This window comes from Podarcis liolepis (genome assembly GCF_965112155.1).
Source record: "Podarcis liolepis genome assembly, chromosome: Z".
Classification (NCBI taxonomy): domain Eukaryota; kingdom Metazoa; phylum Chordata; class Lepidosauria; order Squamata; family Lacertidae; genus Podarcis; species Podarcis liolepis.
In genome coordinates this window covers 29,821,746-29,848,206 of record NC_139570.1, presented here as the reverse complement: position 1 = coordinate 29,848,206, position 26,461 = coordinate 29,821,746, and the positions used below count along the sequence as shown (strand labels likewise).

The window sequence follows — 26,461 nt, the reverse complement described above, 5'->3', positions numbered from 1 at the left end:
GGATGACTGGTATTGATTGAAAAAGAAATAGCATTTTTGGCAACACATTCATTTTAATTGCCGATATTTTGCCTAACAGAGAGAGATTCATTCTGCTCCAAATTTCTAGATTTCTTTTTACCTCAAGCCAATTTTTTTCATAGTTATTTTTAAGCAGGTTTATATTTCTTGATGTTAACCAAATCCCTAAATACTTAACCTTTTTATGGACTTCAATCTCAATGTTTTGTTCTAACTCAGCCTAGGTATCTGAATTTAGTGAAGCAGAGTTTTATCTTTGTGATGTTGGTGAATTCCTTTTGGGTATGCAAGACATGTATGTGTGTGTGTTTTGAAGCAGATAGCCTCAGATTTTGCAAAGTTTACTTGTAGGCCCGACAACAATGTGAATATGTTGAGTTCTTTAGTTAGGGTGGTTGCTGTGTTTATGGGATCTGGTGTTTGTTATTTTAATAAATTTTATTTTTTGCATTTCCTATTTTACATAAATGAGTTAAAAACATAAATATATAATCCCCTTTGACTTCCCTCCCCCACCCTTGTGGATCTTAATATAATGTTTTCCCCCTCTGCATCTCTTTCATAATTCTATTCTTATAAATCCTTTTCAATCCTGTTCAGATTTTTACTACAGGTTTTCTGTCAATCCTACCAATGTACGGTATGTATCTGTTTACTATAGTTTTTCCAATAAATTATAAACTTTCTAATTATAAAATTATAAGCAATCTTTATTAAAGACCTCCTCTTCTTGTTTTCTGATTCTTCTTATGCCATCTCTGCATAGTTCAACAGTTTTGCCTGCCGTTCTTCTTTGGTCAGAGTTGTACCATCTTTCCATTTCTGGGCTAAGAGAGCCGGTGAAGCAGTGGTCACATGCATAAATAGTTTCATCTGGTCCTTCGGGATCTCTGGTCCCATAATATCTAAAAGAAAAGCTTCTGGTTTCTTAGGAAAAGTTATTTTCAGCATTCCCCCCCCCATTCATTATGGGGTGTGGTGTTGTGAACATCAGGTCATCTGCGATGAGCCCTAATTTATAGGTTTTGATTGATTGATTGATTGATTGATTGACTGAATGTTAGTGACTACCATTTACCCCACCAGGCCCTGCCTTGCCTTACTGTCAACCTATCTGCTGGTGGGGGGCCTGTTTCACAGCTGCCCCCTCTCTGGGTCACCTTGGCTCTTCTTGGGGTGTGTAGGGTTGCCATCTGTCCTGTACAATACAGGCTTGTCCCATACAGTCATACCTCATGTTACGTTTGCTTCATGATACGTTTTTTCAGGCTGCGTCCCACGGCGACCCATAAGTACCAGAAAGGGTTACTTCCAGGTTTCACTGCTCACGCATGCGCAAAAGCGCCAAATCACGCTCTGTGCATGCGCAGAAGCGCCAAATCATGCTGTGCACCTGCGCAGATTGCGGGCTCAGGTTGCGGGCTTTTCATGTTGTGAATGGGCCTCTGGAATGGATCCTGTTCGCAACCAGAGGCTACCACTGTATTTAAATGTAAAATGCTGCATCCTGTATTAATACAGTTTTGCCTTGTATTTCAGGCCTTTCTCTCCCCCCCCCCACTCCCCACGCCAAATTAGGGGTCCTCTCCAAATGCATGTGTTTGAAAAGGTGTGTGAAAGGTCATGCATTTAAGCTCTGGGTAGCCAAGGGCAGACAGATTTACAAATTCATGCGTATGTGTGTGTGCGCGTGCGCGCGTGACACAATTCAGAGAGGACCTCCTTTTAGGCTGCAATAAATCGTCATGGGTCGCTTTGAAGTCACTTCAGCACCAAAAACCGTCCCCCAACCGCCCCGCTTTTTGCAGGAACGAAGGTGGCAAACCTCGGTGCGGGGCTCCAAGACCCAAACCCACTCGCATCCCTCCGAGAAGGGGTATTAAGGACCCGGCCAGTAGCCCATCTAGCACAGTACACTCCTCTCCCATTGCCTAACGGGATGCCTGTGGGAAACACGCAAGCAGGACTTCGAGCACAAGAACAAACTCTTCCCTTCTGCAGCTTCCAGCAACTGGCATTCCGAAGCATTGCTTGCCTCCGTCGTAACCAACCGCCGCCGCCAACTTATTTATCCCCCGTGAATTTCCCCAACCCTCTTCTAAAGCCATCCACGTTGGTGGCCATCACTGCCTCCTGAGGGAGTTTAGCTGCTTCTTTTTCTCCCCACATTGTTTTCTTGAGTGTCCCAGAGATCCAGTGTGAGTGGAGAGGGAAGAAACACTTCCTCCGTCGTTTCCCCTGTCACTCTTCTCTGAACCTTTCAATTATATACACGTGTGTATGTTTGTGCTTGTATAACGTGGCGGGGGGGACACTTTGGGTACCCCGCGAGGGCGGCCAGTCCCCTCAGGCGACGAGGAGGACCAGATACCCAACCGCTCTTCTCCCCTCAGGGGCTTCCCGCCCTTTCTGAGCCATTGCTGCGTGCGAGACGTGACTACTGCGCCGCCAGCCGGTGCCCCGGTTCCCCCACCCACTCCGAGATTGACGCGACCCTCTGAGCCAATCCTCGGCGCGGGTGACGCTGCCCGGCCAATCCCGAAGCTGGTGGCAGGCGGGGCTCCAGTCGACAAGCTCCGGTCGCCACAGCGCTAGCTCGTCCTCCCTCCGCCTCTTTCTCTTGCTGCCGGTGAACGAGGAAGAGGTTGCAGTTTGTTTGCTCCTGCTGCGAAAATGTCTCTCTCCAACAAGCTCACCCTGGACAAAGTGGACGTGAAGGGCAAGCGCGTGGTCATGCGGTGAGCTGCTTTCGCTGCTTCTTTTTCGTCGTAGGCCTGCACCGCAGGGCTGGGTGCAAAACTGGGTAGCCTGGGGTGGTGGGCTGGTGGGAGGGGGAGGAAAAGCAATGCATCTTCAAGAGGGTTTGGCGGGGGGGGGGGGGAGGTTGGCTTAAGTGTTCGCATTTATATATGTGTATTGAGGTTTTCAGTTAAGTGGTGGCAAACCAAGTGATGTAAGAATTAGAACGTAAATGAACATAAACCGTTATGGGTTGAGTTTATATTTATATTAACGTTTACTGAGGCTTTCAGTTAAGTACTGGCGAAACAGATAATGTTAGGGGGAGAAACAAACAGTTTTATTTATATCCCACCTTCCCAAGGCCCCTCCGAAGAAATCTAGGTAGTTTTCTCCAATCTCATTTTTTCCCCCCAACAACCCTGCGAGGTAGGTTAGGCCGAGAGGCAGCGACTGGCTCAAGGTCACCCAGTGATCTTTATGGCTGAGCAGGGAGTTCAACTCTGGCCTGCCAGAGGCCCTACCTAGTGCAACACTTCAAACACTAGAACACAGTGACTTGCATCTGCTGCTGAACTTTTCAGCCATCACAGAATATTTACATGGCATATCAATTCCCCCCATTCGCAATGGCATATATCTACTTTGGGGTCAAAAATAGCCTTAAGGCCCATAGTTACCCACGTGGGAAGGAGTAGTATTGTGGAATGATTAGCACAAACCCATTACAGTATAGAAAAGTAGTAAAGCGCTGTCCTTTAGGTGCTAACCATAAAGCCACAGGAATAGAAAACCATAAAAACTCTAGTTTCTGTTTTAATTGAGATGTTACACATCTTATGCTGTGTATTCTGAACATGGTTACTTATAAATAATTGAACACAGTGGGGACAAGATTATGCTGTTTGATTCCAAATCTGGGAGAACTGGACTGTGATTATGTTTTGTAGGACTTCTAAAAGTAAAGTATTAACTTATACTAACAGTGCTTAATAATCACTGTGCAAATCACTATACACGTTGCTAATACAGGATGCACATAGTAAACCTTTTTCTGCTTGCAGGTGCATAGTTTATTCATAGCTTGTTGGTTTCTGTGGCTTGTGTCACTAATTTCAATCCCGCCCTCAGCAATAAGACTCTGAGAATTGCAGTGATTCCTATCAGGCACAGGAAAGGAGTTGTAGGTGGTTCCGTTATCCAGAAGTAATAATGAGCTCCCTATAGTCATTTAAACCAAGGACAACTTCAAAGCAAGATCTTAATTTTCATTTCAGCATTCCTTTGGGTGTTGCAAACTGCATAGAACTATATTTTCATGCATAGTATATTATAATTTCAGAAATGTGCTTTAATTAAGCTATTTATTTCAACTAATATTAAAGAGGGCTTTTCATTTAGTCCAGCATTTGATTGACAGGGGAGGTTGTAAATGCCAAACTATTCCAAGCCTGGCAAGAGATCATAGGTGGGGGCTGGAGTCTAAAATCCAAGCTAAGGAATTGTATGCCTATGGAGCGTAATCAAAATTAGAAGAGGGAAATCAGTTGCATCTAAACTTTGTAGTACTACCTTATTAAAAGCAGAAGTCAGTCAAACCAGAATTTTGAGCTGGGGGAAGTACTTTAATTTCAGGTATTGAGTTGTAAGCCTCAGAAAAAGACTTTAAACTGCCATGTAAAAATTGTTGTGAAATAGTTTGCTGCTCATACCGCATGTGTGTGAGTTTTTTATTGTCTCCAAACCTTGTATATGTGTATTATAAAAGTCTCCAGTATTTTTTTTTCAAGGTCATTGAGGTTAAGCAAAGGCATTTCATTTTGTTATTCATATTTCAGTTTCTTCCTTGAAGTTATTGGCAGTTTCTCTCTTAAACCTTTGTGAAACTTTCAGTGGAACACTTTCACTTTTCTACATTTTTTATACATCTAACCCAAAGACTTGCATTACCAAGTGACCTTAATGTCATGGGCATTCTTTCATTCATACCCTGTTTTTCCAAGCATCTTCCATTGTGGTAATAGTTGCCAGCTTGCAGTCTGGTCACTGACTCCACCTTTATTCACTGTGAAGACACTTGTGCTGCACACAAACTAAGGAGATTGGTGAGCAGGGCCTCCCACTTGATACCCTGTGTAGAGATGTTCAATGGCCTGTTTGTGTTTATGCAGGCCAATGGATACAACTACATAGGTGCAAAGTTCAGGCAGAGAAACTCTGGCTTTTATCATCTCTTTAGTTAGCTGCTTACCCCTGTTCTGCTTGTGCCTCCTCATTAACTGAGGTACCAGATCTTCAAAGATAAAAGAATTTCATTCTGGCTGCGAGGTGATAACCCTATTTTGTGCATGAAATTTATTGTCTCTATTGGTTCAGTATTGTGCTCTAAATTGCCGTCTGATTTATAGCTGGATGACTAGAGCATCAAAAGTATGGAGCTATTTATTTATTATTTTATTTATTCAATTTGTATGCCACCCTTCATCCAAAGATCTCAGGGCAGTCCACAGCATATAAATACAAAATAAAAACACAAAATACATAATACATAATAAAAGCTTACCCTCTATATGCTGTGGCCATCAGTCCAATTCTCCCACCTGTCCTCCACATTTACCATCTAACTTAATGATAGCAGAATGTTATATACCAAAGCATGTTATTTATGGAGAAATCTAGAAAAGAAATGATTTGCTCCTGCGTTTCTTTCGTGCCTTTGAAACTTGGGGAATGCTATTCTAAAAAACTTAAATTGCTTAAAACAAAATCTAGTCCTGTTAATCACTGTAATGTGTTCTGTTCTGCCAGTTGCTGTATTATGCAACATGACTTCCTGTCTCCTTCAGCTTTGGGGCACAGCATGCTTTGTAGAAATGGCTTCTGAGGCTCTTCCTGCTCTTCTGTCTGTTGGGCAGGCTACATCATGCGGGCCTTTGCTGAGTAATCTCCCTGCGTAGGCATGTGAGATGAGTGTTTCTGGAAGCACCGTTTGCTATTGAATCTATGTTTTGTACAGTGTGCTGGCTGAATCAAGCAGGCCTCTTATAAAATCCAAACCTTGTACATGGTTGCTAAATGCTTGAGACAAATGCTTGCTAAATGTTATGTGCTTGTTTTTGACATCCCAGGTGATGGAAGCCCTAAAGTTTTGTTAGAATTATCTTTTTAATAAAAGTTTTATTTTATAACATTTTGCTAGAATTGCCAAGCATCTGTGATCAGGGAGATTGTATACAGCACTTAAAATAGTAGTTTACACAAAAGTGGGGCAGTAGTTAACTAAATAAATAATTAAATGGTAATTGCAACATCCCAGAGTATTTAGGTTGACCCAAGGCAATCATAGAAGCTTGATAAGTGACTTGATCCTAGATTTTCTGTATAAAAACCCATTGCTTTAGTCACAGCCAAGCCTCTGGTGGTGGTCTTTGATCTGCAAGTACTTCAGATGCAGTATATGCTGCATCCTTCCTGGATTATTATTTTACAACAGTATAGCTAAAGCAGTTTGTGAAGGAAAATAAGGGATTATAACAGATATTGAATATGATTGCACTATGTGTTTACCTTGCCTGTAAAACTCATATTGTGTCTAGGTGGCTTTTGTGCCTCTCAACCCCCTACCCTTCTTGGTTATGGAATGGGTATTAGAACCTTTTTCTCCTATTCTCTGCCTTTCTCTTTGAATTCAACCTTTGCTTTCTAGTCAAGGGCATCTCTGTTAATACTTGATAACTTAGATATTCATAACTGGTCACTTTTATTTTAGGCCAGGGGTGGCCAACCTGTGACATACCCACAGGTATTGTTGGACTGCAGCTTTCATCATCATTGGCCGTGCTGACTAGAGTTGATGGAACTTGGGGCCCAACAACATTCTGGTGTTCTAATTCGCATAGTAATGAATTTCTAAACTTTTGCCTGCCTAGGGGTTGAACAGTGGCAGAAGCCTCCAGCAGGAAATATAGCTGGCTTATATAGCCTTGTTCATGAGTGTTGAAGCTGTCTCAGCATGATTTACTCATTTGCAAAATTTCCTTTCTTTCCAATGAGCTCTTTGTTGTGTACATGGTTCTCCCCCTCATTTTATCCCCAAAACAATCCCGCAATGTGAATTAGACTGAGAGTGAGGGACTGGCCCAAGCTCACATAGTGAATTTCATGGCGAAGTGGAGACTTGAGCCCTGGTCTCCTAGGTCCTAGTTAGACACACTGATGATTATGCCATGTTGGCACAAGTGGATTAATTCACTCAAGCAGCCTCTGAAACAGGACAGCTCTTGCAAAACCCTTTTGCAAGCCTTCTCCTTTTTTGCAACAGGTTTACCCAAAGTGATTCAGCACAGTTAGGCTTTTCCCTTCACATAGTCTCTTTGTTCCACCACTGGTCCCTGGTTTTGAAATTTATATCCCTGGTATAGAGAAGAGAAGTTGCATGGATCTGAGAGCCTTTGAGTGCTGTACCAACCAACACAGCAGGGGAAGGGAGTAATGCAGTAATACTGTGACAGCTCTCCCTCTGCACTCACCCCACCCAAGTGCAATTTTTGCTGCAGCTCCTTTTTGAGTATCTTGCCTGTTTTGGGACATTAACAACAGCATCCAGTAATTAATGGTGTTTGTGTGAACAACTACTTGCATTGAAACATTTCTGTCCCCCCCCTTTTTTTTAGGGTTGACTTCAATGTTCCAATGAAGGACAACAAAATAACCAACAACCAAAGGTAAGAGTCCCCTGCAAATTCCAAGTAGGGTCTATGCTTAGTCATTCCTTGCTAAGTGATTCTACTAGACTGTGACTCAGTGAAAGAAAAAGAAAAAAGTACTTTACTCATTTGAGGTTTCAGGACTGATGCCCTGGCATTTCCAGGTAAGATACTGAGGTACTGATAATGTGAAACATGTCTTGGGCTCATTCTGTCCTTCCAAGCTAGATTTAGGGCCATAGCTCAATGGTACAGCATCAGTGTTGCAAGCAGAAGTTCCCAGGTTAATACCTCAACGGTATCTCCAAGTGGGGTTGGGAGAGACTCCCTTCTTACAATCCTAGAGAGTTGCTGCTAGTTAGTGTAGACAATACTGAATTAGATGTACCAATTGCCTGGCTTTGTATAAGGCAGCTTTCTATTTGAATCTACTGCTAGTCAAAGTTGATAGCAAGATAGCCTCTGATTAAAGGCAACTCATCATACCAGCTTCATGTTTCCTGCTAATGCTGTGCTAGGCTTGAGGGGGCTTGAGAAGGAGAGGTATGTTCGAGACCATTGGTTTCCCAGCAGCTCACACTTGCATTGTACTTTAGGAGGAGAGGCCCCTCCACACACCTTTTTGAATTTGACCACTGCTGGTGTGTTGTTTTGCCTTCTGCTGGCCAGGAGGAAAGAAAGGGGCAAGACAGGGCCAAACGGGGAGAAAAACTTGAGGCAGGATCTGTACTTAGGAGCTCTGTGACCTGTCTCCCTTGAAGCAGGTCCCCTCTTGCAGGCTGTGGTTCCAGTAGCAAGATGCCCTACTGACCTCTGTAACTGTTGGATGTGCCTCTTTTTCTCTGGATTGATATTTTAAAACTGGATTAGAAATTATTTTATTGAGAATGAGGATAAAAAACACTTATCCACTGCAGAACATTCATTCCAGAGTAGCTAACTAGGCATTGCTGTGGATACCACAGCCTTTTCTTTTTATCACAACCACCCAAAAGGGGCTATATATTATTTTGACTTGTATATTCAGCCTTTCTGCATTTTGAGTAGTTATTGCACCAAACGGATAGTCTGTGCACCAAGCAAGCTAATGGCTGCAAAGATTTTAATGGTATCAAACTGATCCATCTTTAACAGGACTAGTAAAACATTTGTTACAGTCCCACACATGGTAAAGTGATAGTGACCAAGGCAGTTTGTATTGTAGGGAACAGTTAGTGTGGTATAGCAGCTGATGAAGGAGAAGGTAGGAATGAAGAGGCTAATGGGATCTATTGCTTCCTGATTCTAATAACCCTTGATTCTGTAGCTGATGTGCATAATCTTTCCTTTAAAACCATGATCTGTTGATGTACCTTAGATGCCGCAGGAACTGCTGTGGGAACCTTCTGTTCTTCTATTTTCGTTGCAGAATCAAGGCAGCTGTCCCAAGCATCAAGCATTGCTTGGACAATGGAGCCAAGTCTGTGGTGCTGATGAGTCACCTGGGCCGGCCTGATGGGGTTCCTATGCCCGACAAATACTCATTGAAACCAGTAGCAGCAGAGCTCAAAGCTTTGCTAAGCAGGTATGGCACAATGACATTACAGACTGACTAGAAAGAGGTGCTTTGAATGATAATTTGTTGTGAAGCGTTCTTATAATTGGTAAACTGAGGCTATACATTTATCTGGGAATTGTCTCCAGGGATGTCATGTTCCTGAATGAGTGCGTGGGTGCAGAGGTGGAAGCTGCTTGCGCTAATCCTGCAACTGGCTCAGTCATTCTTCTGGAAAACCTCCGATTCCATGTAGAAGAGGAAGGGAAGGGAAAGGACGCTTCAGGGAACAAGGTGAGACATCTTGTCTTGTGTTCTGCTTTCTCTACTGCATCACTTCTGGGTGCTTAAATTGTGCCACTCTCATGTAAATGTTTCCACAAAGTTACTAATAGTTTGTGCTCTCAGATGGCGTTAGTTAGAAATTGATAAATGCCATCCCAATCTCCCAAGTGGTGAGAGAATCCAGGGGTTCTAGGTGATTCTCCAAGGTTCAATTTTCTTGGAATGAAGGCCAGCAGTGACTGTGGTGTCCTTGGGATATATGGTTTTATTTGCACCAATATAGGTATCATTCATTTTATGCAGGGATTATGTTCAGGGGTGACATGTATACACCAAAGCATATGTATACCAACCACCCGCTTGGAGTTGCCCCCACACAAGCAATCTATTATCTATTATTTTTTACTTGATTACCATTTTACTTGATATGGTTACAAAGATAATTCGTAGCAACTAGAACGAAGAGATGCTCAGCTGAGCGTTTAAGCCTGATATGTAAATAATTCACAGGAGATTGATGATATGCATATAAGTATAGAGCAGTGCATGAGTGCTGATTAACCATCTTGTGCCCAGAGAATGAAGGAAGAATGCTGGCTAAATAACTAAAATCACTGTTTAAGGCTGTGGTACCCAAAGCGGGTGGCGCTGTGGGTTAAACCACAGAACCTAGGACTTGCCGATCAGAAGGTTGGCGATTCGAATCCCCGCGATGGGATGAGCTCCCGTTGCTCGGTTCCTGCTCCTGCCAACCTAGCAGTTCGAAAGCACATGAAAGTGCAAGTAGATAAATAGGTGCCGCTCCGGCGGGAAGGTAAATGGCATTTCCGTGCGCTGCTCTGGTTCACCAGAAGCGGCTTAGTCATGCTGGCCACATGACCCAGAAGCTGTACGCCGGCTCCCTCAGCCAATAAAGCGAGATGAGCGCCGCAACCCCAGAGTTGGCCACGACTGGACCTAATGGTCAGGGGCCCATTTACCTTTACCTTTTATCCAAAGTGGATGGTACTTAGGGTGGGGGTGCTAATACGCAGTGGACTGCTGGAGGTGTAAATGACTATCAGACTTTGAAAAAACTAGTATCACTGGATCAAGATCATCAATTTGAATTAACTACACTAAATAATTTTAATTGGATTTTGAATACATGTGCAATTAATTGTTACCATTTTGAATGTTACTGGGTGATTCTCTTCCTTAGTGGGTTGTGCAAACCACTATTTTGAGTACTGCTTTTTATAGGTTAGGGTGGGGAGTTACTGGAACCATAGGGTTGGCGGTCTGAAATGGTTTGGGAAACACAGGTTTAAGGGTATGTTTTTGCAGGAAATATCTTCAGCAAGAGCATGTGAGAAGCATGTTTCCCTTCTCTGCTCAGTTAATGCTGTGATTTGTTCATGGGCTGTTTGAACCCTGTTAACTGGGACTGGCAAAACCTTTGAATCCAGATGCCACACTGCTTGGGCAGCCGCTTGGGTATCCATACCTCTTGACATTTTAATGAAGGTCGCCATGACCATTTGGTTTCTTTTCTTAGCACCTCTGACCCTATTAAGACTTGAGTCTTGGCTCCCTTTCGATGCAGCCACAGTGATATATAGTACAGTGTCCTTTTTTAGGTTGATACAGAACACCACACTGTGCTATAAAAGCCCATGCAAATTAACTTCTCAAGATGAAGAGCTTGAATTTAGAGATTCCAGCTTCAGCCTCTTGGCACAATCCTTTCGTCCTCATCTCCAGTCGAAAGTAACTGTCAGGTTACCTTGCATTTACACTTTTAACACTTGCTCCCATGGTCCCATTTTTTTCTTAAGACCCTGGCCTCCCTTTTTGTTGTCTATCTCTATTCTATTCTTGAAATATTGGGCTAGTGTTGCCCGTATCACTGAAATGTAATTATTTACTTGCAAAATTTTCTATACTGCCAGTATTAAGAAAAAAGATTGTGAACAGCATAAAATCAGTTACAGAACTGCTTGTCAGGAGGGAACAATCCTCAGTGAATGTAGAATATTTGGAATTGCCCATTTGGGTGCAGTTCATCTTTTGAGAGGATATCCATCTTAAATTACAGAAAAGCTAAGTATTTGCTCTTGTTGTGCACTTTAAGTATGGCTTGTTTCTCATTGTTTGCCTGCTTTAGTATGTTTCCTTGGAGAAGCAACAGGAAAGGTGGCTGCCTCAACAAGCCTGAGCTGAATAAACGGCAGATGCCTTAGAAATGCTGCAGCAAACACTTAAGATGCGTTGCGCCTATGTGCTGTGCTGGTGACTTAATCAGGAGCTAAAGGAGAATGGATTGCACATACTTCCTATTCTGCTAGCTGCCACTGGCTGTAGTAGAGGCAGTTAAACTAAGTACATAAAGCTGATCAGCTGAGGAGATGAAGCAGCAATTGATTGTATTAGTTTAAACCAATAATAATAATAGATTTTTTTCCCTCCTCAAGGTTAGAGGAATGCTACAGATCTGTACTGCCTATATGCAACTGTTAGTTGGCAGTGTTTCCTGCTGCTTCCGAGTCTTGAAACAGGATTATTTTTAAGATCCCTACCTCCACTGCCAAATGAGCAGAGGCTTTGGCAGGTTGAACTGCACAACCAAAAGCCGTACTAGTTGTTTGTTTGTTTGTTTGTTTGTTTGTTTGTTTGTTTGTTTCATTTATATCTCACCTTTTTCTCCAAGGAGCTCATTTAATCCCTGTAACAATGTTGTGAGGTAGGCTAGGCCTAGTAGGGATGTGAACCCAGGTATCCCAGTTCCTAGTCTAACCACTACACCACACCGCTTCTCAGTGTGTTGTTGGCCAAGAAGGCTGAAGAGAGCTTGCTTGCTTATTTATTTATTTATCTATCTATCTATCTATCTATCTAATCGGTTGCTTAACAGATAACTCAAAACCATAGCACCTACATTGAGACCGGCATAAAAAAAACACCAAGAAAAATCTAGAAGACAATCCTATTTTTAAAATGCAAGATTAAAACATCCCACTCTCTGAAGGAGGCCATACATAATTAAAAGCCAGAAAAGAAAAACTCTTTATCCGTTTACCTTTACCAGCCACTTGAGACCAAAGTCAGGGGTCCCTTTACCTTTTATGTTATGGTGCCAGACAAGTCTCAGGGAGAGCATCCCACAAGCACAGAGCCACCACTGAAAAGGCCTGTTCTCATGTTGCCACCCTCTGAACCTCCTCTGGAGGGGGCACCTAAAAAGGGCTTCAGATTATCATTGCAAGGTCCAAATCTGTTCATATGGAGAGAGGTGGTCCTTGAGATACTGAGTCACATAAGAATTTAAGAGCTTTGCCCTGTTTTTAATGGGAGAGTTAGCAGGCAGAGTCTATTTGCCTTTGACTAGTTCAAAATGTGATTGCGTTGTTGTTGTTGATGATGATGATGATGATGTTTAAGTTGCAAATATACTGTGTGCAAATATACTGTGTGCATTCATTCCGATTCATTAATAAACTGTTTTGCTCTTTCAAGAGGCAGAAGGGGAGTCACATCCTCTCTTAATTTTTTTATAATGAACATTTATTAGAGTAGAATCTGCACTCCTTCCAGAATGGCTTTCACTAGCCTAGAAAAGAGAAGAGCTCTGATCTTTGCATTGAATGAGAACCACCTTGTGGTGGAAGCAATATGACGAGCTGTTCTGCTGTACATAGTTCAGAAACAACACAGAAATGTGGCCCATTCTCCTAGTGAACTGTTTTGAGGTTTCATTGCAGTCAACCTGTATAAAGTTTGCTACATAAAATAAATGAAACAACCTGTATAGAAGTGCTTAATGATGATGGCATTTTAATGAAGCTTAAAACCCACCTGTCTTCCTTATTTTTTTGTACTTTTCGTATGTACTGCATTCACTTTCGATTTTTTAAATACTGCTGTCAAGATGAGAGTTTACATGTGTGCTCAGAGGCATTTAAAATACATCTTATATCAGGAGATCAACTGTTGTGATTACTGGATGGAAAGGTTCCCTACCCTGCCCAGGAAAAGCTCTTAACAATTTTATTTAAACAGTGATTTGATGGCTTCTAATGCCCATTGATAAAGTAACTAAAACTGATGAGTTTTTAATTCTCTTTCTCTTCCCAGATCAAAGCTGATCAAGCAAAGGTTGATGCTTTCAGAGTGTCACTTTCTAAACTCGGAGATGTTTACATCAATGATGCTTTCGGAACTGCACACAGAGCTCACAGGTATTTAAGCCTCTGCCTTTTATTTTGTCATGGCTGGGCTTCTGTCTGTTTCAGAGACTGGCTTTTAACAAAACGCACATGCTGCTTGAATGTTATGAATCCTCAAAGTGCTTTACAAAGAAAAACGCATTAACATTATCAATAAAAGACAGTAAAAACAGGTAAATAATAAACTAAAAACAGATTGAAACACATGTGTGTTTCTGCAGGACTAGATGGGCTCACCTAAACAAAAATGTTTTTAAGATGAGCTGGAAAGAGTATAGCAAAGGTACCTGCCTGATATGAGTAGGCAGGGAGTACCAGGGTATAGGTTTTGCCACACTTAAAAGGTAAATTTCTTACGACAGCAGAACCTTACAACACAGAGAATTATGTGGCACATGTAACAACAACCATTCCACAGATCTTTAGGTTTGGATTCTCACCATTATCACAGAATCCTTTCGATCTTTTATGAAATACACAGTGATATTTGCTTTATTAACAATGTAGTATTGTTTGCTTTATGCACTGAAAACAGCTTTATATGGGCTCAGTTTTCCTCAGACTTCTGAGTTGTATATTCTACTAAGCAGCTGCATTACATTGACACCCAGTGGGATGGAAGTGTGCTTCTGTCATGCAAATGTTTTAAATCTATATCCTTTGTCAAGTTGCAGAAATAACCTTCAGGTTTTGCCATGCAGCCTCTAAAAACCACCCTTCATCTAGCAAAGCAAAACTCTGGTGATGGATCTTTTCACTTCCCTTTCCCCAGAATTTCACCCAGTAGCATAAAATGGGTATTCCATATTGAAAATGTAAAACAAAAACAAAAACGTTCCTTACAGAATCTGCAGGTCATGTGCCTGTTAGATCAGAAAAAAAGATCTGGACTTCTGTTATCTCATAACCTGAAAGTATCTAGATGGAAGAGCTCAACTATTTTTGTGATACAAGGCATGGTTTAATTTCTGAGGTCACACAGTGCCACCAGTATATGCAAATGCGTGGCTCATTTAAGACTATATAGAACCTTTATTCTCAATAGTGATGAAGCTCACCAGGTAGAGAAGGCTTCTGCGGTGTATCTTTGTGTTTTATGTTTGCACTTTTATTTGTTAACAAATCAATTTTTTTGTGTGGACTTCTGAAGTAACATGCCTTTTACACAGTTGTTTATTCGTTGCTAAATATTTGCACAGTTGTGGACTTGAAGGGTTTTGTAGCATCCAAACATATAGCATCAAAAACAACAGTGGAACTCATTTTTATTGGCTGATTTGTATATTTTCTCTCCAATGTAACAGTTCCATGGTGGGTGTCAATCTGCCTCACAAAGCTGCTGGTTTCCTGATGAAGAAAGAACTGGAGTATTTTGCAAGAGCTCTAGAGAACCCAGAGCGACCCTTCCTAGCAATCCTGGGAGGGTAAGGACAAAATATATTTGCCTATATTGTTGTTTGCTTCTACCTTTATGTGAACTTGTAACTAATTGGTTTACTGTGCAGATCGTTTTACTTTCCATATTTTCAACACTATGTCTATTTCAGCAATTCTTTTAAAAAATAATATTTTAAAATTTTATTAAATGTGTAACAAACAAGCCTGAAGTACCCCCAACAATCCAACAAAGGGTGGTGGTGGTAAGAAAAAACATTTGAGCATGATTAGGTATAAGATAAGGAGAAAATATTAAAAGAAATTTGTGCAAAAAAGGCAATATGGCAGTATTCCAAGATAAGACACAGCAGATCAGAAACTCATATATTGTAATCAAAAACTACACCACATGAAATCACATTTGGATAAGATTTGCCTGAATGTGTTGTTAAACTACAAAAATGGGCCCACGTCTCCTCCGAGAACCTGAAGTTGGTGGGTCAGTTTCTCTGATGTGACTATAAATAAGGCATTTTCAAACCAGTTCATAGTAGAATACATAAAAGTGTAGAGTACAGTCAGTACATATTGTGTCATGGGCCAAATCAGCATGTGTGTGTGTCTGCCTGTGGCTGACCTTTCCACCAAAGTTTAAAGTACAAACAGTCCTTATTCAGCAGTGCTGTGTGTAAATTGACACTGCCTGTCGTTATGCAACTATGAGGAACTGTAGCTGGATACATGTCAGCTCCTACAGCTTCCAAGAGGCATAGTTTGATAATGTAGATGTAGATGTACAGTCTCAGAACATGCGGTCAGATGCCAGAATTCTATATGTTAAGCCTAAAAAGCTGTTTTTGTCTGGAATATCCCCCCCCCCCCCCGGCTTTGCTTAGAAAAATGAAATTGGGGTTTTAAAAAGCATTTTTCAGGGTTTTGTTTTTTTTAAGAATGCAGATGTAGTTATACAAAATCATAATCCTCATGCAAATCTCAAGGACTGCATTGCAATTAAGATTTCATTCTTATTGTGCACTGCTTTGAATCTCCCTGATTGCCCCAATTACAGCTTTCAAATGTGTATGATAAAGTACAAAGACCTGAGCTGCTTTGATGGCAAAATCTTTCTTTTTTTTTTTTTTTTTTATAAAATTTTTATTGGTTTTACAACATTTTTAAGAAAAACAAACAAACATTAAAAATGACAAACATACACGTATAGTTTCAAACATATTTTCATAAACCTCTTTTCTTGGACTTCCCCATACCCCCCCTCTCTGCATCCCAATGTCCGTAGTTGAACTAGCAACTCCGATGGCAAAATCTTTCTGTTCCTTTCTTCCCTGCAAAAACAAAGCAAGCTTTTGACAATGAGCAAAGGCCCCCCTGTGGGGACAAGCATGCAACCATGAATAATAGGGAACACAGTAGCCTTGCAGCTCTTGACTTGACCAATCTCTGTTCATTTGCTGTGCTGCTGCTACCAGAAGTCCATTAAATTTCTCAATGGCGTTTCCAAAGGCCAGCCTTCCCTGTGCTGACTGGGAATGATGGGACTTGTAGTCCAAAATGCAGAGGTTGGGAGCAAGCCTGCTTCCCCCAGTTTTAAACATGTTGTGCCAACTCAATTCATAATGTTAAAAACAGTAGGTGTGCTGTTTTAATCTCTTACCTAAAACTGCAGTGTGTACAGTTGTACCTTGGCTCCTGACCGCCTTGGGAATCAAACGTTCTGGCTCCCGAATGATCAAAAACAGGAAGTGAGTGGGGGTTTTTTGGAAGCCGAACATTCAGTGTGGCTATTGTTTCCAGCATGTCTGCACAATCTGAAACCAATCAGAAGCTACGCCTTGGCTTCCGAACATTTTGGAAGTCGAACGGAGGTAGGATTGTAGACACTACATATGGTCAGCCCATTATTGTGGGTGTCAAATGAAACCAGCTGGTGAGAAGATGGGTGATAAATTCAATAATTTATAGAGCACTTGCTTTGCATAATAAAAGTCCAGTCTAGCCCCTATCATCTCCAAGTAGGGCTGAGAGAGAACGCTGTTTGAAATCCTGGAGAATTCCTGCCAGTCCTTGGAGAGTATACTTTGCTAGATTGACCAATGAATATGACTACTCTGACATTAATGAATCCATGCTAGTCATTTCCTGTACTCCTATTAACCAGTGCTACCAGTACAGTTGTACCTTGGTGAACGGCTTAGTACTCTTGCGTTTCGGCTCCTGAACGATCGAAACCTGGAAGTGAGTGTTCCGGTTTTCAAACTTTTTTTGGAAGCCAAACATCCAATGCAGCTTCCACTGTTGTTTCCGACACACCTGCACAATTGGAAGCCAGTCGGAAGCCGCACCTTGGTTTCTGAATACTTCGGAAGTCAAATAGACTTTCGGAACACATTCTGTTTGAAAACCAAGGTATGATTGTAGTGCATAATGTCTTTTAGAAATAACTATTTAGAGCATTTTCAGCCAAAAAGGTTCCCAGAGTGGCTTACATACAATCAATAAAAACAAGACAGTGCCTTGTTCAGAATCCGTTTTTTTTGCGGGGGGCAGGGAGCAGCACACTAGAGTGGCCAGCTTTGGAGACTCTGGGTATTTTCCCTCCCACTTTGCTACAACTTTTCCTGTTTTGCTTTGAGTTAAATTGCTTCATGCTTCTGTAAAATGAGATGAAATCCTAGTAACATCCAATGCAGTGGAAGAAGTTGGAACAAGAGTCCAACCATACCACAAGTTGGAAGTTGGAACAAGAGTCCAACCATACCACATACTTAATAAATGTTGGATACCTCCTGTAGTTCCAGTGTTTATAGATACACATTCAAATCGTTAGCCAAACCTCGATTTTTTCCCCCAGGCAGGGGTGGAAAGTGGGCTTCTAACAGTTGTAACTTTATCCCCTTTTTTGCTTTAAGAGAATTATTAGATTATCATGCATATGTATCAATACATGTGGCTTCCTCATTGATCAATAATTATGTACTTGTTCTCTGTATTTATTTTTCTGTATTAGGTACTGATAACAAGTGAAACTTGGCAATAGTAGGCTTGTCTACAACCCTGCTAATAAAGTGGTGCATCAACTCACATTTTTTTCTTCTTCCCCTAACCTCTCTCTGTTCATCAGTGCTAAAGTTCAGGATAAGATTCAGCTGATCAAAAACCTGCTGGATCAAGTCAATGAGATGATTATCGGTGGTGGAATGGCTTTTACCTTCCTTAAAGTGCTCAAAAACATGAAGGTATGCAACCTGCAGTGTCTGCTATATATAATTTGGGTGATAAAGATGCTTCTTATGTTTCCTTGACTGTTTCTTTATAACCTTTCCCCAAGCTGGTGGCTTCCATGTGTTGTGGACTGCAACTCTCATCCACCCCAGCAGCATATGGCTGTGATGGCTGAGGCTGATGGGAATTGTAGTTTGAAACTTCCAGAGAACACAAGCTTGGGGAAGACTGTTCCATATGTGCAATCTTAATTGACAATAGTTTTTGAACTGCATTCTATGGCTTAAAATTTGCTAAACAGATCTGGATGCAAATTAATGAGCAAAATAAATCGTGTATAACAGGACATTGGATTTGGGGGCAGGCTAGGCTGCTGGTAAAATCTCTGGCTGTTGGCTGTAACTTAAACGCTCGGAGGACAAGCTGAAAATGTTTTTCCTGCAGCTTCATGTAGTTTATCTGGTGTTTTCTTATTTACATATATTTAACATAATAAAGTTATGGGGTGCGGGTGGCGCTGTAGGTTAAACCACAGAGCCTATGAATTGCCAATCAGAAGGTCGGCAGTTCGAATCCCCGCCACGGGGTGAGCTCCCATTGCTCAGTCCCTGCTCCTGCCAACCTAGCAGTTCTAAAGCACGTCAAAAGTGCAAGTAGATAAATAGGTACCGCTCCGGCGGGAAGGTAAACGCCGTTTCCGTGCACTGCTCTGGTTTACCAGAAGCGGCTTAGTCATGCTGGCCACATGACCCGGAAGCTGTATGCAAGCTCCCTCGGCCAATAAAGCGAGATGGGCGCCACAACCCCAGAGTCGGCCACGACTGGACCTAATGGTCAGGGGTCCCTTTACCTTTACCTAACATAATAAAGTATACCAACAAATGCCAAATAGAAGTAGAAAGAGATTTCTAGAACTAAACATAATTTGGATTTATTTAACTTATTATGTTAAGACTTTGTCGTAAAAAAAGATTTTCATTACAAAGTCTTAACACAATAAATTAATATCACAAGGTTCCAAGTAACACAAAAGGATTTACATTATCCTGTTCTTTATTATTCTAGTACATTATAAAAAGACTTCATTTCTCTATGAAGACATTTGTTTGTTACCTGCCTTCTTTGGTTTTCACTATGTAAGCTTAACCATGCTTACTTACAATGTGCCTTCAGTTATACTTCAGGCACCAGGCAAAAACATTCCTCTTCACCCAGACCTTTGGCTGATTGACATCTAATGCTCTTTTAAATGTGTTATGGTAGGGGGGGATTTTTTGTTTTTTCTTATATTTTTAAAGTATTTTGTGGGTTTCATGTTGTAGCTTTATGTTGTGAACCGCCCTGAGATCTACAGGCGTCAGTATACAAATTTAATAAATAATAATAGTACTAGGTCCTAGGTTTTAGTTATCAATTTCCTCAGGGTTGATTTTCTTGATATCTTTCCCCTGCCCCTCCCCCTTCTGACAAATAATAATCCTGGCAGCAGTTAAGAGGTTGCATTAATTCTCTGTCCTCTGTTAGTTACAGTTTCTTTAACATACCCATATTATCTGTTGATGTTACTTGGATTTAATAATAAAAAATACCTTGCTTTTGAGATTCTGATTTGCTTTGTAGCAGTCTACACAAACATCTGTAGATAGCTACATAGTGCATTGTCTTCTGCTTCCAGATTGGCAACTCTCTGTATGATGAAGAAGGATCAAAAATAGTCAAGGACCTGATGGCTAAAGCAGAGAAGAATGGTGTACGCATCACTTTGCCTGTTGACTTTGTCACTGCAGATAAATTTGATGAGAATGCTAACACTGGAGAAGCCACTGTGGCCTCTGGGATACCTGATGGATGGATGGTAGGTTTAACTCTTGATTTCCTGCAGATGTTTTGGATTGCAGCTCCCATCATCTCCAGATAGCATAGGGTTGATGGGAGTTGCAGTCAAAAGCATCAAAGGAACCCACATGGAGAATTCTGGTTTAAAGACTGGGGAGAGGTTGGGGGTGGGTGGGTTGAGGAGCTCTTCTACTTGTTTGATCTTTCTGGTGCAATGGCTGAACAGCTACCACCCTCCCCTTTTTGATCCTAGGGTTTGGATTGTGGTCCTGAAAGTGTTAAGCTGTTTGTGGAAGCAGTGGGCAGGGCCAAGCTGATTGTATGGAACGGTCCAGTTGGTGTCTTTGAGTGGGACAAGTTTTCTAAAGGAACTAAAGCTGTGATGGATAAAGTTGTGGAAGTTACATCCAAAGGCACCATCACCATCATTGGTAAGAGCCACCATTCGTTGTCATCTCCAGTTCAAATGAATAGTTTTTCAGTCTTTTGGAATACTTGATTTATTTATTTTCTCTTCATAAGAAGGGCGTAAGAAGTTGCCTTATACATGGTCAGACTCTGGGACCGAGCTTTTAAGCCAGTGGTTCCCAAACATTTTGCCCCCTTGGTTTCACAAACTCATCCCCAGTACCCTCTGTCCTACCCTAACTGATTAAACAGAAAAACAGATTCTACAACCCAATAACAAAGATAGTAACAATGAAATTCAAAATAGTAACAATTAATTGCGCATTTATTCAGAATCCAATTAAAACTATTTAACTGATGAACTTGCTCCAGTGATACCAGCCTTTCAAAGTCTCATAGTCATTTTAATCTCCAGTGATCCCCTTGCCTCTTAGCACACACCCCAGTAATCCCTTTAGTGCAGTGGTTTTCAGCCAGTGTGTCCCTGGGGTGCCTTGAATGATAGTCAGGGGTGCTGCAGGCAACTCTGGCCTCTGTCCCTCTTTCCTTCCCTCTGATGCCCTCTTGCATTTCTGCCTCCCAAAGGCTTGCACACCTGTTTATTGCAGCAGCCCTGACCATAAGTTCCACAGGTGAACTTGGCATTTTTGGCAGGCGCCAAAAAGAGTATGGCAATGGCTCCTGCCTGATGTCTATAGGCAGGGAGTTCCAAAGTATAGGTCCTGCCACACTAAAATACCCGTTTCTTACAAATGCAAAAAGTATTATGTGGCACCTATCACCATGCCAGTGTATGGGGTATGGCGACCTTGCAGTTAAGCTTCCAAATTATGCGTCCAAAACCATTTTCAGGTTCCTTGACTGTGTTTTCTTGAACAGGTGGTGGAGACACTGCTACATGCTGTGCCAAATGGAACACCGAGGATAAAGTTAGTCATGTTAGCACTGGAGGTGGTGCCAGCTTGGAACTCCTAGAAGGTAGTGTGTGTTTTCCTCCCTCTTCCTTAGATGTCCAGGGGATTAATTTTGCTTGTATTTTTTTTGTACCTTGGTCATTCTTACAGCTACCCACACACATGATTACTCTTCAAAGACCAGGTGGCTAAAGAAAATCAATGTCATGTTATACTACTGTTTGTTTCTTTAGAATTGTAAAGTTGGAAGGGACCTCAAGGGTCATCTAGGCCAATACCCTTCAATGCAGGAATCTCAGCTAAAGCATCAATGACAAATGGCCACCCAACCTCCCCTTTCAGCCCAAAGGCTCTCAAGAATAAACAGATGCATACATATACAATAATATAAAATAATGCATATACAATACGAATGCATATGCAATACAATAAAAATAAATCTTAATATTTCAAAAGTATTGATACATTCATTTTCCTGACAAAAAGGCAGCAGATTATTCCCAGTGAAAGACTTGAAAGCAAGAGAGAGCAGGAAGAGCAGTTCCTCCTCTTAAGGTTCTTGGGCAGGGAGGTGGGGCAAGACAAGTAGAGTAGCTGGTGCCTATGATGGTTCCAGCAGACTCCACATAGGGACCATTTTCATGACAGCTGCAGTTTTGCATAATGATGGTGACCAGAAAAAGGTCTACATCTCTCAAGTGCTCGGACTGAGGCCTCCATAAAACCCAGACCCAGGACATAATTTCTGGCCATGTGCCTAGACTAAACAAAGGGGTGAAACTAATGTTTACTATGTGTCCCCCCCCCCCCGGCCAAAAAAAGGCTTATACACTTAACCAAATTCATTCCCTACTCTTTCATATGGCTCGCAATTCCAGGACTAAAGAGTTGCCCTCGTATTTGCAGCTCTTTAAAAGAGCTGTCTATAATAGAAACAGTTTCAGTTATGTTCTGAAAGGGCTTTGTTTCTGTTGCCTAGGAAGTAGTGGAGAAAGGAAAAAATGCAGACCAATAAAAGGAGACCTGCAATGGTATACACACCAAAGGAAGACATTTTGGGAAATGTAGGCTTTGCTAAGTGGCACTAAACTTCAGAGTTTTAAATTGCACCAAACTCCTTTTCCTTAACTGTAGAAGAATTGTTAGGCAGCTTCAGACTGGGGAGAAAGGAATTGGATAAAAAGTCAGATTGTAGAATTCGTTTAAAAATAATTTTGTATTGGAGTACATCAAGCAACACAATAAAAATAATGAGTTTTACAAATACAAAAAAGCAGTGCAGTATATCTGGAGGAGACTTGGGTAAATAGAGCAGTGTTTCCCAACCTTTTTTGGGCAAAGGCACACTTGTTTCATGAAAAAAATCTCGAGGCACACCACCATTACAGCCCTGTGACGTCAGCGCGCAGCGTCACGCCGGGAGGGACATGAATTGCTAGCAAATTACATAATCACCTCCTTGAGGGCTGGCTCATCTTCTCCGAAGGCAGAACCCCATTAATTAACAGGACAGACTCACACCATAGCCAAGACGGGGGGGAAACCTCAGTCATGCACAGTTATGCACATGTGGGGGCTAAATGAGGACGAAGACCGGGCAGAGAGCAGGGTTCAAATCACCCCACCTGGCCAGGACAATCCCTGGGTGCTCCCTTGTGCCACTCGCCTGACCCACCTCGCAGGGCTGTTGTTGCGAGGATAACACGGGGAGAACCACGCGCGCCCCCGGGAGCTCCTTGGAGGAGAAAGCGGGCGATGAATGCAATGCACGAAATGTATGAGAGGTGACCAGGTTTTGCAGGTGAGGGGCCCCCGCCAGCCTCCGCTTCCAACACCCGGCGCAACGACGCCAAAGTTTCCCCCCGGGCTCGGCTCGGGGAGCAGCGCTGCTCCCCCCGGCTCCCCTTCGCCCTCCCGGCTCTCTCTGCCGCCCATTGGGGACCCCCCTCACCTGCCAAGTCCGGAGCGCCGGTGGAAGTTGCATGCATGCATGCAGGGCGCCGCGTTGCCATTGCATTGCACTGCACTCCATGCAACGCCTGCACGCATGCATTGCCTTGCACGCCCGCCAAGGGGTCTCCCCGCAGTCCGATGCGTCCCCTCCGGCGCGGATGCAGCATTGCAAAAATAACCCCCCCCCCAACGCAGCCCTACCTGGGGGGCAGCCTCCGCCTCCGCCGCTCCGCCTCCGCGGGGATCCCCGGCCTCCATCCTGCCCCCGATCTCCACGGGGCGCAGGCAGGCTGCGCGGGGTCTGCGCAGAAGAGCCCCTGCCCGCCCGGCCGCCGCTGCTGCACTCATTCCATGGCCGGGAGAAGAGCGCTTCAAACAAAACGCCCGGCCCGCCAGGCCACGCTGGGAAACGTAGTTTGCGCACCCCGCGCGGGCGCGGAGCCCAAGGGCGAGGGGACTACGGATCCCGGCAGCCCCCGCGCCGGGGACGGAGGGGGAGAGGCCAGGTGCAGGGATGGAGGGACGGGTGGGCGAGCGAGTGAGTGAGTGGCAGCCGCCAAGCCTTGGCCGAGAGCCAGGAAGGGCCTCCCCGGAGGAGGAGGAGGAGGGAGGCGCAGAGCGGGAGGGAGGGAGGGAACCCCAGGGGTCATCTAGTGACGGCGCCCCAATCGAAAATTTGACTTAATAAAAAAAAAATCTTTCGAATTTTTTAATTTTTCCCGCGGCACACCAGGCAACATCTCGCGGCACACTAGTGTGCCGCGGAACAGTGGTTGGGAAACACTGAAATAGAGTACTTAAGGCCATTTGGAAAGCCAAATTTCACAATGTACCATGGTGAGGGAGTCGTGTGTGTCTGTATTCATTGTAAATCAGAAAAGTGAGTCTAACCTACCTCACAGGGTGGTTGTGAGGATAAAATGGAGAGGGAGGAGAACCATGGAGGACAGAGGGGATAGAAAGGCAATAAATGATAGGAATGACCTGAGTTTGTCAAAAGGCCTTGCTCAAAATCTCACTAAGTGGCTTTTAGACCGGCTACTGCTGCCTCATTCTTACCCCCCAGCCTGCCCCAGAATGATAATAGGCCTCTTTAAAAGCTTACTCAGAGGGTGCTCATGGAGAGCTTTCAGCGCTTGAGGCAATTTTAATACTTTATTATCTGTCCACCTTCAGGACTGTGACTGTGCTTTCTATACAGATCAGCATTTAAAGTTTTTCACAATCCTGACTAATACCCCAGCAGCAACCTTAATGATATTAACTAAGTTGCACAGTGCAAGATGTGTATCAGAAATTCAGAGAAAAAATAAAATAATCTTAGGGTTTTAAGATGCAGCCCCAAGCATATTTATCTGGGAATATGTTTAATTGAATTAAAAGAGGCTTAACTCTGAGAAGTCTGGCACTGGATTACTCTGCTGTTCTGAAAAGAACTATTTCTGGTTCTATGTGAAAGCACCTGTCAATTAAGCTTTTAAACCTATTTTAGTAGAAAGGTGAAAGTGTTGGCAGAATTATGGCACGATCCTAACCACATCTACTCAGAAGTAAATCCTGTTGAACTATGTGGGGATTAGGAGTGCAGCTTTAGACTGCTGATGGGTTTCAGGCTTTGTAGATGTAACATCTCTGTTAACCTTTATTGGGTACCAATTAATTTCTGGGCAGTATTTAATGTGTGGGTATTTTTCCTTTTCATTAAAAAAAACACTCATATGTGTTCTGGGTCTTTTGTTCAGCTCGAGAGCTGCATTCTCCTGGACAGCCTTCCAAGGGCCACATGGAAATCATGGGCAGCACCTGAGGCAAAACTGGGTGGAGATATTCATAGAAATTTTGCTTCCGTGCCTTAGGCTAGTTGCTCTACACACACCCTTTCTATCCCCCTTCCAAGAAAACAGACTGCATTATCAGAGCTCAAAGATACATTAAAGTCAGGCAAAAATTCTGAAGGAGGGTGTGAAGCAGAGGAGTGTAGGTGTGTGGCCTGGGGGGGGGGATTCCCAAGAGTGAGACGGAGGCTGGGAAGAACGACATTGGGGCCCCTGTCATGTATAATACTATTATTTGTATGCTGCCCTTTCACAAAAAGAATCATGCGCAGATCTACAACCACAAAGAAGTATGTCCCAAAATCAACCATCATGAAAATAATCTCATAGCAACATAATAGCAAATATCTATCGATAGCTAAAATAACAAGGGAGCTTGGCAGTTTCACCTTGGTCCTATGAAGACTCCTGTGATGTTGCTTAAAACTTCCAAAGGTGCAGGGGTGTGTGATTCCTTGACCACCAAAACACACACACACACTGCAAGTCTCCAATCTGGAGGAAAGGTGGGGTACAGAAAATCTAAAATAAATTATTAAAAATAAACTATATTTTATGCCATAAAATTTAAATATTGCTTGACTGTAAAAAAAGTCAAAAATCTGAAGGCTGTTTACAAAAAAATAAAAATAATTATCAACAATATTTTTTTCCCATTTAAAACCTTCCACGTTAAAATAACAATAGACTGAAGACAGGTTAAAATACACATCAACTTTCTGAGCATCTGGACAGGCTTGTCTAAACAAGAATGTTTTTAGCAGATGCAAAAAAAAGTACAGCAAAGACACCTGCCTGATATAAGACAGTCATGAAAGTGTCAGCCAAAGTCAGTTTCCATGTACCATCCTTTATAGATTCTTTATAGATGTGTTAAAAGATGTTCCATGATGCATCATCTTTATATGTGTTTGTGTCTCTTACGCTTTGCAGGTAAAGTTCTTCCTGGTGTGGCTGCTCTGAGCAATGTGTAGCAGTAGATGGAGAGCGTGGGATGAATAAGAGCTCCCCCCTGACATGTTCCTGTGCACAGCCCTTAAAGCAACCACTGCAGCGCTTCTGTATTCGTACTGGCAGCAGAGTCAGATAAAGTAACCTGGAAGATTTACAGCAGCGTTAAAATGGCTCTTGTCTGCAGTTTACCTGATGTTGACTGTTGCCCCACCTGAATTTAGTGTTAAATGGTTTTTGTGATATTTAGAGTGGATATATTTATATATTTTTGCCTTCTTACCAAGGCCAAGTTCCCCTACTAGTTGTCAGTACCTCAAAGCAAGTTTCTTTATTCAATCTCAACAGCTTGTTTAGCTACTGCTACTTCTTACCTTTGCACAGTACCACAAGGTGGAGGGAAAATACAGGTGTCAACTGCAATGTTAGCTTCTAAATAAATGTTTTGAGATGCAAA

The 26,461-nt window shown here is 42.5% G+C and overlaps 1 protein-coding gene across 1 annotated transcript; it reads left to right on the top strand.

Moving 5' to 3' along the window:
* Positions 1–1,726: 1,726 nt before the first annotated feature.
* On the top strand, positions 1,727–26,461 carry PGK1 (phosphoglycerate kinase 1). Its single transcript, XM_083485265.1, has 11 exons — positions 1,727–2,759; positions 7,434–7,484; positions 8,875–9,030; positions 9,150–9,294; positions 13,399–13,502; positions 14,795–14,914; positions 18,007–18,121; positions 19,783–19,962; positions 20,197–20,374; positions 21,231–21,329; positions 25,987–26,461. The coding sequence occupies exons 1-11, from the start codon at positions 2,695–2,697 to the stop codon at positions 26,025–26,027; spliced, it is 1,254 nt and encodes a 417-aa protein (XP_083341391.1). The 5' UTR covers positions 1,727–2,694; the 3' UTR covers positions 26,028–26,461.

Bases quoted from the DNA above. Each gene is read 5' to 3' on its own strand.
- PGK1 (XM_083485265.1), top strand. From the start codon at position 2,695: ATGTCTCTCTCCAACAAGCTCACCCTGGACAAAGTGGACGTGAAGGGC. The intron at 9,295-13,398 runs GTGAGACATCTT...TTCTCTTCCCAG, and splicing joins AGGACGCTTCAGGGAACAAG to ATCAAAGCTGATCAAGCAAA. The intron at 21,330-25,986 runs GTAGTGTGTGTT...TACGCTTTGCAG, and splicing joins CAGCTTGGAACTCCTAGAAG to GTAAAGTTCTTCCTGGTGTG.